This window comes from Toxotes jaculatrix, chromosome 10 (genome assembly GCF_017976425.1).
Source record: "Toxotes jaculatrix isolate fToxJac2 chromosome 10, fToxJac2.pri, whole genome shotgun sequence".
Classification (NCBI taxonomy): Eukaryota; Metazoa; Chordata; class Actinopteri; family Toxotidae; genus Toxotes; species Toxotes jaculatrix.
In genome coordinates, this window is record NC_054403.1 from 1,784,139 (window position 1) to 1,798,478 (window position 14,340).

The following is a 14,340-nucleotide window of genomic DNA, read 5'->3' on the forward strand; positions in this document are numbered from 1 at the left end:
CGTTCCTATGTAGATGGTCACACAACTGAGTTGCAACAGCCTTTTCAAGAATTTTAGAATTAAAGGGGAGATTGGATATAGGTCTATAGTTTGCCAAAATGTCAGAGTCCAGAGAAGGCTTTTTAAGTAAAGGTTTGATAACTGCAACCTTAAAAGCCTGTGGAACATATCCTGTAACCAACGAAGCAACATGGGTTGCTTGCCTTTTTGGTTTTGACATGATTTGTCCTTTTCCAGAGGACAGGACTGAACAGTTATGATGGTAATTTCCCATGTTTCTAAGTTTGCTCAAAAGGCTGTTGTGGATGTCCGATCCTCGCCTGTGTGCAAGTGCCTTAGCCATTTTAGGTTTATCAGAGTGCTTCTGCTTCAGATATCTCGAGATTTTTACAAAAGGTTTCTCACAGAAAAGGCAGTAATTCTTGTCATAGATTCACTGATGTCCATTGTTTGATGACATTTTGACTTGGATATCAGGTTCTTGAAGGTTTTCATCATTGACAATGTGAGCCATTGCCTTTGGGGTTTTTGAAGGTGGTTTTCTCCAGATTACTTTCTTTTCTACTACTTGTTCTTTTGCTTCTGCTACTTGTGGTTCTTGTTCATCTGGCAAGGGAAACCTGTTGCTCCATGGCCTGTAATGAAACGCATAGTATAGCTTGTTAGTTACTTTGCAAATAATAACAATATTGTGAAATTTGATACTAGCTTATCATAGGCATGTTTCACCAACTCTGTTTATTTAATTGAAATTCTTACCATCATATACATAGACCATTCCTCTTTGTTGGGAGTAGATGAATCCATCAGATCACTGCAAGTAATCTCTGGCCGATCAATCTTTTGTTTTTGGGGATTACTGCCATGGGATTTTTGAGTCTTTTGCCTTTTCGATGGTGTTTTTTCCTTGGATTATCTCAATTTCTGACACACGTATTAAGGTCACACTGTTACTCACCATGAATTAATGAAAATTATGATGATTCATTAGATTTTCAGACTTACAAGGCATAAATTAGCTATAGGATAAATCCCACAGTTAAACTTTAGGAACACAAATCTCTTCTTCTTACTCTACTATTCTTTACTAACTATCTCCATTTTTGTCATGGATGAAAACATTTTTATAAATACTTGAAATATTAATACTACTACTACTTTATTGCTGGTTCTAATAATTTACAGCCGACCTGTCCTAGAGGATGCTGCTGGTTTGCAGTAAGCTGACGATGGTCGTTAGGCCACAATGGGCTTCAAGCTTGCTAAACAAGTTGCAAAGATGTTCAAGTGAAGGAAACTGTAATTTACCCTGGCTGAATGTTCATAGGAAAGTACCTATTCAACACCAATAGCTTTAAGGACCATGTCTGACATGTTGACATAAATGTGGGGATATTGCTGCACATTGTAGCTTCAATGTCTCACTTTACACTACCTGTCTTTAGTCTCATGAAGTTGGATATTTGTGTCTCAAAAACCAGGACAATGGCTTGTGTTTAAATCTTTCATTTTGATTGCAGTCCTTTGGATTACAGCCACAGCCTGTCTCTGTCACATTCTTGCTGCTTCCAACCTTACAGGTGATTGGTATTGGCTCTGAATGCCTGCCATTTGTTGAAAAATATCAATCCATTTTGATAATGCTGCACCAACACAGAGAGAGAATTTTTGTATCAACATTAATAATGATCAGATGTCATTGGTATGCGTGTTTGCATGAAGAATAACACCATCCCTATATAAAAATATATAAATATGAAAATCCATGCAGACAAAAGTAAAGAATTTACATCTGACCTTTCCTAGAGGATGCTGCTGGCTCTGGAAAGGTTACGACAAACTAATATGATTTTGGCAGTGTCTAAAAGTTAGAATTAGAATTAGTCACGGTCATGTTTTAATCCACCTCTATGTCCATTTCTGCTGAGTTTCAGCAGAAATGTACATATTTGTGTCTTCTCAAATATGATGTCATACTACAGTGATACTTTTCATGACCATGCATGCTTAGGGGGCATCTGTGTCATGTATTAGGACCATTCATTTTCATTTGGATAAGTTTGGCTACAGCAGTTGCAAAAAGGTTCAGGTGCACAAACCTGGGCTTATCCTATTCACTGCCTTTTTTATGAATACTTGACATATTACTATTACTTTATTGCTGGTTCTATTAAATTATTTTCTGAAAGATTTTTTTTAAAAGAAAAGTTACAAAAGAAAAAAGTCCTCTGAAGTAGTGACCTGATCAGGCCCCATGTGCTTCACAGATTCTAACCCTGAGGTAACTAAAGTGTTGTCTTTAGACAATAATGACTGATAAGACTGATAATGAACATGTCAATTTTGATAGATTCAGTGGTATGGGTGTTTGCATGAAGAATAAGACAATACCTATATTAAAAAAAAATGTTTTTCATTTGGATAATTTGGGCTTATCCTACTCAAAGCCACGTGTAGTTGTATTTCTATTTGCAAACAATGGAATACTCTCTAAAGACATTGTAGTGTTTGCAGAGACATAACAGGAAACACTACCATGGCAAAAGCAAAACCAACCATTCACAATTCACACATGGTAGTGACCACGTCTTTTTCTGTCCTAATGTATACATACATGCAGGAATGTGTCCTTTCATACCATTTAACTGGGGACCTGTATCATTTTGTTCTATACAAGTGGGGACTAACTTTTTTGTTCAGCTCCATAAAAATGTTTGACACATCTGAAGACTGATAATGAACATGTCCATTTTGATAGATTCGGTGGTATGGGTGTTTACATGAAGAATAACAGAATTCCTATATAAAAAAAAAACATTCATTTTACATTTGGATAATTTGGGCTTATCCTATTCAAAGCCAAGTGTACTTGTAATTCTACTTGCAAACAGTGGAATACTCTCTAAAGGCACTATTGTCTCTGCATAGCCATAACAGGAATCACTATCACTGCAAAAGCAAAACCAACCAAAAATTCACAATTCACATTTATCTGGGGACCTGTATCATTTTGCTCTTTACAATACAAGTGGGGACTAACTTTTTTGTTCAGTTCCATAAAAATGTTTGACACACCTGAAGACTGATAATGAACATGTCCATTTTGATAGATTCGGTGGTGTGCTGAAGGGTAGTTCTATTTTAATAAATAATCAGGCCAGGTAAGTCCAGGTGAAAACAAGGAAATGTTGGTGACATTCTTAATCTTTGTTCTCTGATGGCAGTCTCTGTGATACTGAAAGATAAAAAAAATACAGAAGGTGTTTCTAATTCCTGTGTAACATTCTCTTACGTGGGTTTCATGAGAATTCCTGATATACCAGAAGAGGTGGGCTGTCTGCTCACATGCATACATGTGTGAGCAGAGTGTGTTTGTGTGTGAGGATGGGGGGGTATGCGGCGGGTATGCGGGGGGGGGGGGGGGTGATTCACCTGATTGAGAAACACACTGTATCTGTGTTTTCATGCATCAAAGAAAGTCAAGGAAGAGGATTAAGTATATGGAATGTGCTTACCTTGAGAATTCGGCCTTTGAAATGATTTCTTACAGCAATGAAGGCTCCATGTGCACTGACTGCAGTTGGATGATTTCCCACAGTGTTTCTTACCAGTTTGTGAAAAGCCTTAAATAAACCCAATATTGATTAGATACGAAAAAAAGAAAGAATTCCAATTGAGAAAAAGAAAAAGAATATACAGTGGTCTACACACATATTGTGTGTAAAAAAGAGTTTTAATTAAATTATAGGAAGTGAAAAAAATAACAGAAACACCCAGTACTGAGAATATTAAGTACCTAAAAGGAGGAAGAGTACATTGTATCTTCAGAACAGCTTAGCTCTGCAATTATATTAGTAAGTCCTCACATAACAAGAAAAGATATCACGTCATCCAGCTAGAGCATCCTGAGTCTGTTGCTTATCAGAAAGGTGTGAAACAAGATCATACAGGTGAGCTTGCACTTCAGGTGCTGTACAGACATATGTTTTCTTGCGAACCAGGCACTGAAAAATGATCAATGTGATACAGTTTCTCTCTTTTCTCAGGCTGAAATCCATTACAGCAATGTTACTGAAGGCCAACCACTTCAAACAAAACATTTTATATATTATTATAAATATAAATATCTTATATATAAATATACAATACATTTCTGTGGTATCTGGTCAGTGACACTAATTTGGAAGGTGTGAAAACCACAATTAAAACAACACAATGAAAAGAATTCCCTGTCATTTAGTGTCTGTGTTGCAGCCTCTGGTTGGAGTTGTGATGCAGCTGGAAGAACTGCCCTCATCCAATCAGTACAGGGCATGCACAAGTCACTTCCTCGATTTTACTCCCTTATTTGGCAGGAGGGGGCTGTCCCTTTTTTCCTCTAGGGAATAAAATAGTGGAAAGAAGAGTCAGATGGCTTCAGTAGACTGAGAGATACCAACAATTTAATCTCTGGTGAGTAAACATCTGCTGCCACAGTGCTTTGTATTTGCTAATGTGAAGGATGTTTGAATTCTGGGTGATAGCTGAGTCAGCTGGGAATGATGAAAGTGAAGCAAGTGAATGATTATGGATTCATATGTGAGTGTGTGGACAGAAACAGGAAATTAGAGAAGCAAGCTCAAAAACAAAACAGAAGCACATCTTGAGTTAAAGTTAAAGGTGCCAAATAGCTGCTGGAGGTTAGCTGAACTGTTAAAGATGATAAATCAAAGGTCACAACCTGTAACCATTTGTTTATTCCTACTCTGTCTTGTGTTACTACGAACAAAGGCACATCCACTGGTGTCCCAGACTTATTTTTCCAGCAGAACAGGATTGAGACAGATGATTAATATAAAAAAAAATAATTGCAGTTGGATTTGGGTCTGTGGTCTCAGAAACTAACAGATTATGGATATGCTCATCTGTAATACTGCACTTGATTATAAAAGTGCAACAACATTATTTTATAATACATTGTCACAAAATACTTTCATTTGCTCTATATCTGCTGCTGTCCCCTTATCATTTATGATATTTAACTAAATATGTTGGGTTTCAAAGAACTGGTAAATCAAAACAAGTAATTTTAAATAAAGGTAAACTTGGGGTTCAGGAAATTGTGATGGAGATATTTTACTATTGTTTGGACTATTTTTTGATTTATCAAGAAAATAATGGTAAGTTTGATCAATAATGAAAATATTCTTCACTTCCAGCCCTTGTTTCCTCCTCTGCTCACATGTTGAATGTCTGTATATCACTTCAGACAACATAACAACATAAGCCCTCACAATGGTCAACTTGTTGGTAGTAACATTAGAGTGTAAGATGACACTGTTAGCTATATGGTGTATGTGCAGCAGCTGACATGTGGGTTGCAGGCCCAGCGACCTCAGAGTTAGCCAAGAACTTAATTTTTAGGATAATGCAGCATGAAGCAATATTTGACTCTGACCTGGTTTTGTGTTAATGCTCTTGTTTACTATATCCAGAAAGGTTGTGGTCAGATGCTGAGGTACCATGCATGAGTATGGATCCAGTTTTACATAACATATTGTACCGTTTTTTTAATGTCTCCAGCATCCAGACTCACTTTGTGTGGACCTTTAAGTGGCAGAAGAAAAGCACCAATGATGGCTGATCTTGAACAGATGAAGGAAAATGCAGATAAGTTGTTGTTTTGCTTGGAGAAGTTGGCCTCCTTTGCCTCCTCCATTCACCCCACCTTTGGCTTCGTCTCCCCCCTGATCAGGGTGGCTCGAACGGGCCTGACAGATGAGAAAGTCTACGCTCTAGACAAGAACTTCCAGAAAATCCACACCAAGCTAAAGAGCATCTCCCAAAAGAATCAACAATGTCTGAGGCAGATCCACATCAGTGAGGTGAATGAAATCTTTGGTATGTATGAGGAGTATGAGGAGCACATCAAGCACCAGTACGATGCTTTCAATGAAATGGTGAGGAAGATGAAAAAGGATCCAGACCAAACCGAGCACTACATGAAGACCTTTCAGACCGTATACGAGACAAACAAGAGTGACATAAGCCTGGATGTGTACTATCGCGGTGTGCTTGGTACGGGCTCGTTGTTTGGAAAACCCCTGCTGAAGGTCTACCTGGAAAACTGCGATGGAGACCGTGAAATCATGGAGCACCGCTGTTCTTACATCGCCCACCTGTTCTACATGGGCTTCATCGTACTCGGGGGCTACACAACTGTTACAAAGGACGATGAAGATGCAGTCCGAGAGAAGTGGGATAAGAGGGTGAAGGAGATCCAGGAAAAGATGCAGGAAGTGCTCAGTCAGTGCAGAGACAGAACAGCCTGAACATGGACCAACAGAGAGAGGACATCCTCTGAGTTTGAAGGCAACAAGACAGGGAACACTATCTGTACTCTCAGCTGTGGACCAATAAAAAGACAAATTACTGTATGTATGAAACCAAAGCCATGTTTGCATATGTGCACTAGAGCTGCACCTGTTATTTGCATTGCAGCATTTCGTTATTGTATCAACGTGTTATTTTTTGTTTCAAAGAGACCACTGTATGTTTAGGCTGCTTTGTGTTACATACAAATAAATGCTGATGTTTTATACAATCTCTTCAATTATATATATATATATATATAAATATATAAATTGTTAGTTGATTAGGCAGTGCATTTGTGAAATTATTTTATCTACGGTACATTAAAGCCAACAATTTATACATTAAAAGGTACACTTTACAAGTCAGGGGGCATAGCTCTGAATTCAAGATGTATGAATAAGATCCACACAGAACATACAAACCCACCTCTTCTAGAAAAACCAGCTCTTCATACATCTGTTGAATATGCCCAAATCCCAGTGAAAAAGAAACTGCTTTCATGACACCAGATAAACAATAAACTATTGTCAATGGGAACAAAAAACTATAATTGGACTTAGAGTTATAATGATTAGATAATTGCCTACCAATCACAGGTAGATTATGTTATATTAATCAGCTTTTTTAAAGTTTCATGCTTTTCCAAGAATAAAATCTTAGAATAATATACTCTCACCAAAAATCAGTAATTGATAAAATATCCCTGTAATGATCCTGGACCTGTTGCTACATAATTAGAGAAGGTACTTTAAAGACTGTTTCAGTTCCAAAAGGCTTGTTTTTCCAGAAGATTGCTCGCCCTGTTATACCCTTCTAAAATGCAGTAGCCTAAACATCCTAGCTCTTCACATCCAGATGAACACTAAAACGTGCACTGGGCCAGTTTCATACAGTGTGTTGCTGTGCAGCCCGCAGAGTCCCCCTCACCGCCATATACGATGAGGGACAAGAGTGAAGCCAACAAAGCCAACAATTTATACATTAAAAAGTTACACTTTACAAGTCGGGGGGCATAGCTCTGAATTCAAGATGTATGAATAGGATCTGCACAGAACACACAAACCCACCTCTTTTAGAAAAAACAGCTCTTCATACATCTGTTGAATATGCCCAAATCCCAGTGAAAAAGAAACTGCTTTCATGACACCAGATAAACAATAAACTTGAGCTTGTGAAAATTTGACATCAAAACATGAGATTCCATTCTTTTGATGGCACAGAGGAAGTCATCATAAGACAGTAACAAAGTCATTAATTCTTGACCTGCCAGTGGTTCCAGTCTGTACAACCTCATGCTGTGCAGCCAAAATTTGTTCAAATCTCCAGAGCATTATTTTAAATTCTGATGGAGATCCTAAAGTTTCCAAAGATACCATATATTGAGTTTGAATAGGATATGTCAAGATGAATTTTGGGAAAATACATCCAAAATAAGGTGTAAACAAATAACTCAGACATTATGAAATAACCTGATTAATGTAATTAAAATCTAAATATAAAATACAACAATACAATACAAAACAATAATATATTGGCTTTTTATATTAAGCAATTTATATTACCAGCTCTACCCTGTTTGTGAAAAGTGGCAATTTTAATGACATTTGAAGAAATATGAAGGATGAAATAAGGTTTCATGACAGGAAGCTGAGTTTTAAACATTCATCTGATTATTGCTCAGTTTAGGTTAGATGTTTTGTCTGCTTGTATTCATATCCCTGGGACTGCTTACCTCCGCCTTGGCTCAAGCACAACTCGTGATAGCTATTCAAAAAGACACAGAGCCACAAAACCTGGAGGTGACCCCTCCCTGCAAAGTCTACAAACCTCAGTATCAGATGTTTGACTGGCACACATTCTTCCAGCTAGAAAGGAAAATGATTTACCACCATTTACCAAACGACCTGATCAGTGACGTATATTCACAAGATGTGTGAACAAAGCAATTACAATACAATATAAATCAGTTACTACAGCAGTTTATAACTGCACTAATTCTTCCCAATGCCATTTCTGATTTATTTTCATGTGACTTTTATTTTGTTTCCAGTATCTTTGGTGACTGACACAATGACAAGTTTAATCTGAGGTATAATTTAAATCATATATTCATAACAGTAGAGCTGAAAGGTTATACCTCGCTATTGCATCCAAGCTACAACTGCTGTATTTGGCATCCTTGATTGTACAGTCATTGATCAGTCTACTGCTCCGTTAACATGCTTGCTTTGGCTCAGACATTAATATTAAAATGTTTGTTCATCTTCTTTCTCAGAGAAGAAATTTTATATTTCAAACTTGCCTTGCTAGAAAGTGGGTTAAAGGCTTGTCTTCTGTTTGTGACCTCTTTTAGCTGGAAATCAATGATCATTTGAATAATGGGAGCAGCAGGGAAGTCCATGCATATGATTCCAAGGCACTGGTTCAGGTCTGTCTTGGCCCTCAGGTAGTCGTACAGTTGTGCATTGATGCGCTGAGCGATGGCTCTGGGGTATGCAAACACGCCAGCTCCACTGCTGTAGGTGAGAAAGGTCTGGGCCATGTTTCCTGCAGGTGCAGCCTCCAGGTGTTCGCTCTGCCACTTTTCTTTCACGTGCAGAAGTGTGGGAACCTGCAGGGAACAGCAAATTTTAAATCACCCAAAAGCATTTTATAATCATCTCCAGCTACTTAGATCTTGCAAAAGATCTGGACCAACACAATATTTCTAAATGTATTGAGTCACTTCTCTCTTCTGAGATTAGATAATTCAGATCTATCATATGAAAATTCAATAAAGAGCACTATTCAAAAATAAATAAATAAATAGGCAATTTAAGTCAATTCTGAAAATATTTTAAGAATCATAACTTTTCATACCCTCCAGTTGTCAGCTATGTCCATGGATCCATAGCGCATCCCCGAGTCTGGCCCTGGAAAGTCTTGCAGGATGATGAGCTTCCCTCGGGCCTCTCCCATGGTTGGCACGAGCCGGCTGTGCCACAGCAGGTCCCAGTGAGCATAGCGATGTATGTGGTCCACCACGGCACCGTAGATGTCATAGGTCTCGCTGAACTTGGCTGAGGCCAAGCTCCAGGTCTGGCATTCAGCATACACACCGCTGTACAGGGCCATGGCGTTGTGTGTCCCAGGCATGGTGATCGCAGACAGCAGACGATCATCAGGGATACTGGCCATCCAGGACGGGTTGAGGAACTCCGGGTTGGGTGTATCATCATAGTCAGGTCTCTGAATGGCAGCGTAACTCAAACCAACGACACTAAAATGTAAGAGAGGTTCATCAGAAACATATAATAGTGTGAAATAAAACCTAAAAATTGGTCTTTTTGTTCATGGGCAATTATTACTTTTGCACAATTTTATTACCTTGTGTGTCTTAGACATTTCTGGATACATATATTTAGTTGTTAATGTATTTTGTATATTTTTATGCTCATAGCCTTTGATTGTTGATTTTTTTTTCCTTTTCATTGTGTGTGTATTTGTTGACCTGAGTGGAGAGCTAAACAATTGCAGGGATAAATAAAGCTGAATTCAATTCAAACGTAAAATAGGAACAGATAGAACTGAGTCTGTTTAGGATTATGTGTGATCCATCTGTGGCACGATTTCAACATACTGACCCCAGCAGGATCATCAGCATTTTCACTCTAAGGACAGGGTCTATGATCAGCACAGGTAAAGACAAGAATAATAGAACTAAGCTCAACATTTTATTGAATGGAATCAAAGTGAACAATAAATTCTCCAAACACCCTTAATGTAACCTGTGCAAACATGATTAGCTATATTGACGTCTATGTGGTGTTCGGGTCAAATGGACCCGAACAGGTAAAAGAAAAAAAGAAAAAATAATTGAGTAAACATGCCACAATGTCCCCACACATTTCATATGATGGTCGGGTCATTTTGACCCCCACTTCACCTCACTGAGACACACACACACACACACAAGAGGAAGAAGGAACTCAGTGGTCGCCATTTTGACAGTGATGATGACATCATTGCTGCTGTGGGACACTTTCTGGAGATCCAAGATGCCAGCCTCTAATAAGAAGGGACCTGTATTCTCCATTACTGTTAGACTTAGTGTCTGAGAGGGCACTATGTTGAAAAATAACTGTGCTGGGTTTTCTTTGTCCCCAATGTAAATCAACTGCATTTTCAAATTTTTAGAGGTGTATTTCATAAGCAGTGACTAAAACAGTCATTTATCGTGGTTCAGAAACACATTGCATCATCAGATTGACTCAGTGTTTTCCTGCATCAATTGAAATTTTGAAATGATTTCTAACAGCAATGAAGGCTCCATGATCATTGACTGCAGCTGGGTGATTTCCCACAGTGTTTCTTATCAGTTTGTGAAAAGCCTAAAATAAACCAAATATTGATAAGATAAGTAAGAATTCCATTGGAGAAAACAGAAAAAAAAGTGTAAAAAAAAATGATTGAGTGTGTGTGTTGTGACACAGTTATCTTTATATTTTTTTTTAGGTTTCTTCAAAGTCTGGAAACAGACTTTAACCTGAGAAACCTCCTCTGTCAGAACATGTCCTCCACATTGCATTTTCTCATTAGAGAGAAAAATTCAGATTCATTTTACAGAGTTCAGTCCACTCATGTCTACTGCTGAGTTCAAAGCTCCTGACCTCTAAGAGCCTTTTTAATAATTCATTTCCAGCCCACAGTGTTTCTGTCCTCCAGCAAACCTTTGGATGTCAGTGTGTCAAGCTGATGTTGGTGAATCTGAGGCTGTGTTGACTGAGAGAAGAAGCTGTGAGATCTTTTAGACCCTGAGGACTCACTCTGGACTGATTTGATAGATGCTCCACAAATAAAAGTGCTTCTCCACTCAACTAACTACTACTCCTCATAGGGACTGTCTGCAGGAACTGAAGCTGCTTTTGGTCAAAGAGATATTCATGTGTTCACTGTTCACTCGGGACCATTCAGCTGGGTTGGTGAATTCAGCACCAAGGACAGCAGCAGCTGTTACAGTCCTTCTCACCTCACTATGGCAGCAGAGAAGCAGCTAAAGGAGACGCAGCAGCTGCTTACACACTAATTGTTCTCACACTTGTATGAACTAATTACTTCACTTTTTTTCTTGTAATTAATGTGACTGACTCTCAGAGACTAAGCAGCAGTTACTCCATCAGTATAGAGTCTCATTATTCGTTCCTGACTGATTTTTTTTTATTGATCCCTCTTAGGGAAATTACTCTCTGCATTTTACCCACACCATGTGAACGAAACACACACAAGCATGCGCATGCACTAGAGACTCTGGGGCAGGGAGCTGCCTAGTGAAGCGCCCAGGGAGCTGGGGTGGGGTGCAATTGCAGCCATCTGAAAACCCTTTCGAATTCTGTATTGAAGAATAAAGCTCTATGGACTCAACTTCTCTGGTCTCCAGCATTTGACTGTGACTCTGTGTTTTTTCCTTTAAAAAGAAGAGCTGAATGCTTAGAAATGTTTTGGGGAGAAAACAAGTTAGAGCAAAAGAGTACGGTGTGGGGACTCAGCCAGACTTTGACTCAGCTTCAACTGGCCCACAGTTGGGTGTACAGCTTGGCCTGAAAAATCCACATCAAAACCAGGCCTGGCTTTTACATGGAGACTACAAAGTCTGGGAAATGATCAGGCGTCTTCAGGGGGTCCGCGACCAATCATCGTAGCTGAAGTGCACTGTGTTGTTGAGCGGGGTGATATCAGTAAATCAACTGAATGGTTGTGCACAATTCCCTTGATATAAACTTAGCCGCATTTTATATCAAAGTTTGACTGCTAACTAAACATTAGTGTCAGCGCTTGTTTTTCTACAAAGCAAGAGAAAGGTGCACCGTTCCCGGCGGCACTGCAATGCCAGATCGATGCGTGGAGTGAGCGGAGCAAGCTCCCTTTTCAGCTCCCTCTCCTAAAACTGGGTTTAATACGTTATCCCCATATAGGGGACATATCAGATATTAAACTGATAAGAACAGATACTACACTTGATCTTAGACATTAAAACAGAAACTACACTTGATCTCCGAGAAACGATGAGGCCCAAGCGTTTGACGTCCAAATCAAACTCTTGGTACAACCGTCACAGTGTCGCGGTGTCCCGTTTGTAAGCCAGCTTATCAATTGCCGCCACTTAGCAACTCCGCCCATCTGTTTGCTGTGTACTTTTCCCTGCCGCTATACAAAGATGTTTGACTTTTCACCAACTCAAAAGGCTCAGCCATATGGCTAATTGTCATGACTAAACACGCCACTCTGTAGCGTACGCCAGAGAGCTTCTGCAGAGCAACACTGCCGCTTTGTGGACAGACTGCAAAAGCTGACACGTAACTCCAAATCAACAAAGCCACGTGCCCAGGGTGGTATGGCCGTAAGCAACACCAATCCATATAAAAAGTCTCTTTATACATGCTAAAACGCCACTAACAAATCCAATGTTTAATAGAGACAATAATCATCTTGATTTCTCTACAAATCCAAGCACAAGAAGCAATCAAAAATCACCTTATCCACCTGACGAGAATTCTCTGACTATCCATCATCTGATAAAGGATGTTACTGCGTCTGATTACTTTTAGGTCCATTCCTGTCCAACACTGAGTAAGACATGTCAATGAACCACTTTTAGGGATGATGGTTTTTTGATTATTCTGAACCAAAGATGGAGATAAAAGGCTTATAGCACCTGGTATTCCCAGGCGGTCTCTCATCCAAGTACTAACCAGGCTCTACCCATTTCTCCTTTTTCCAGGTAAGATGGAAATATTTAAAACAGCTACTTTTTGTGTGTGTGCCCAAACACTTTTGGGCTGAACATCATGATTTTGTGTGCGTAAATATCACATCAAGTTAACAAACAAATCATCTGAACAAAACATTTCACTAAATGAACTAAACACTGACATCAACTACTAACATGTACTGACTTACTGAAAACCTTGGAGGTGATCTGGACTTTCCTGTGGTTTCCTCTTGTCCTTGTAACAGCAGTAGCTCCTCCCTTCCTTGTCAATAATTGTGCAGAAATATCTGAGTGCTTCTTTCTTCCTAAATCATGAGCAAGTCCTGTCCAGTCCAACTGTTTCTGCTCCTGTTTGACTTCTGAACTTGTCTCTGGCTGTGTGTCCACTTACTGCAGCCTGTGACATCAGACTGTAGAATGTTGATACATCAAAGGCATCAAAGGACAAACACACACACACACACACACACACACATTCTTGTCTTATTATAGTTGTGAGGATACATGTTGCCATAATGCATTCCCTTGCCCCTTAACCTAACCTAACCTTAACCATCATAACTGAAAGCCTAACTCTAACCAAAACATAACCCATACTAATGATATTCAATCTTCTCAAAAATACCAAATGAATTACAACAATAATCACTCAGGACCATTCAGCTGGGTTGGTGAATTCAGCACCAAGGACAGCAGCAGCTGAACTGTACACAACTACATGTACTAACACACAGTAAATTCACAAAGTACTATTTGAGCATGATTTTTATCATAAAGTACTTTAAATGCGTGATACCTGGAAGATAGAAACTTGATCTACTCAGACTGCTGAAGCCTCATGTTTGCTTCTTTTCAACTCTGGAAGTCAACTTTTCCACAGGACAGGGACTGTGGATTTTATGCTCCATCATTTCCATTAGAATTTCTTTAGAAAGGATCTTGTTGCAGACAGTACAGACTTCCTAGAAATCCTTTCCTTTAACACAAACTACAGTGCATCACACCAAAACAAAGTTAACAAGTTGAGCAACCATGAGAATATCTCACAGTCATGATCAGCAAAAACTCAACATTGTCGATGAATGATAAGCACACAATCAAACCGCTGGGCTTATGGGTATGATTACTTGTCGTCCCAATTTCACAAACATATCATTTGGAAAAAACATTTCAAAACATTAACTTCTAAACTAAACACTGACATGAACTACTAACATGTACTGACTTACTGAAAACCT

At 39.0% G+C, this 14,340-nt stretch overlaps 2 protein-coding genes and 1 pseudogene across 2 annotated transcripts; 1 reads left to right on the forward strand and 2 right to left on the reverse strand.

Annotated features, from left to right (window-relative positions):
• Positions 1-5,615: 5,615 nt before the first annotated feature.
• Positions 5,616-6,311, forward strand: LOC121188717 (protein rapunzel-like). The gene has a single exon (XM_041048579.1). It carries the CDS (start codon positions 5,616-5,618, stop codon positions 6,309-6,311), a length of 696 nt encoding a protein of 231 aa, XP_040904513.1.
• A 2,276-nt stretch (positions 6,312-8,587) lies between these two features.
• Positions 8,588-9,997, reverse strand: LOC121188918. Its single transcript, XM_041048861.1, has 3 exons — positions 9,978-9,997; positions 9,214-9,613; positions 8,588-8,965 (listed from the first exon to the last, which is right to left on the reverse strand). Exons 1-3 carry the CDS (start codon positions 9,995-9,997, stop codon positions 8,588-8,590), a joined length of 798 nt encoding a protein of 265 aa, XP_040904795.1.
• A 2,189-nt stretch (positions 9,998-12,186) lies between these two features.
• Positions 12,187-12,397, reverse strand: LOC121189038 (annotated as a pseudogene).
• Positions 12,398-14,340: the final 1,943 nt, after the last annotated feature.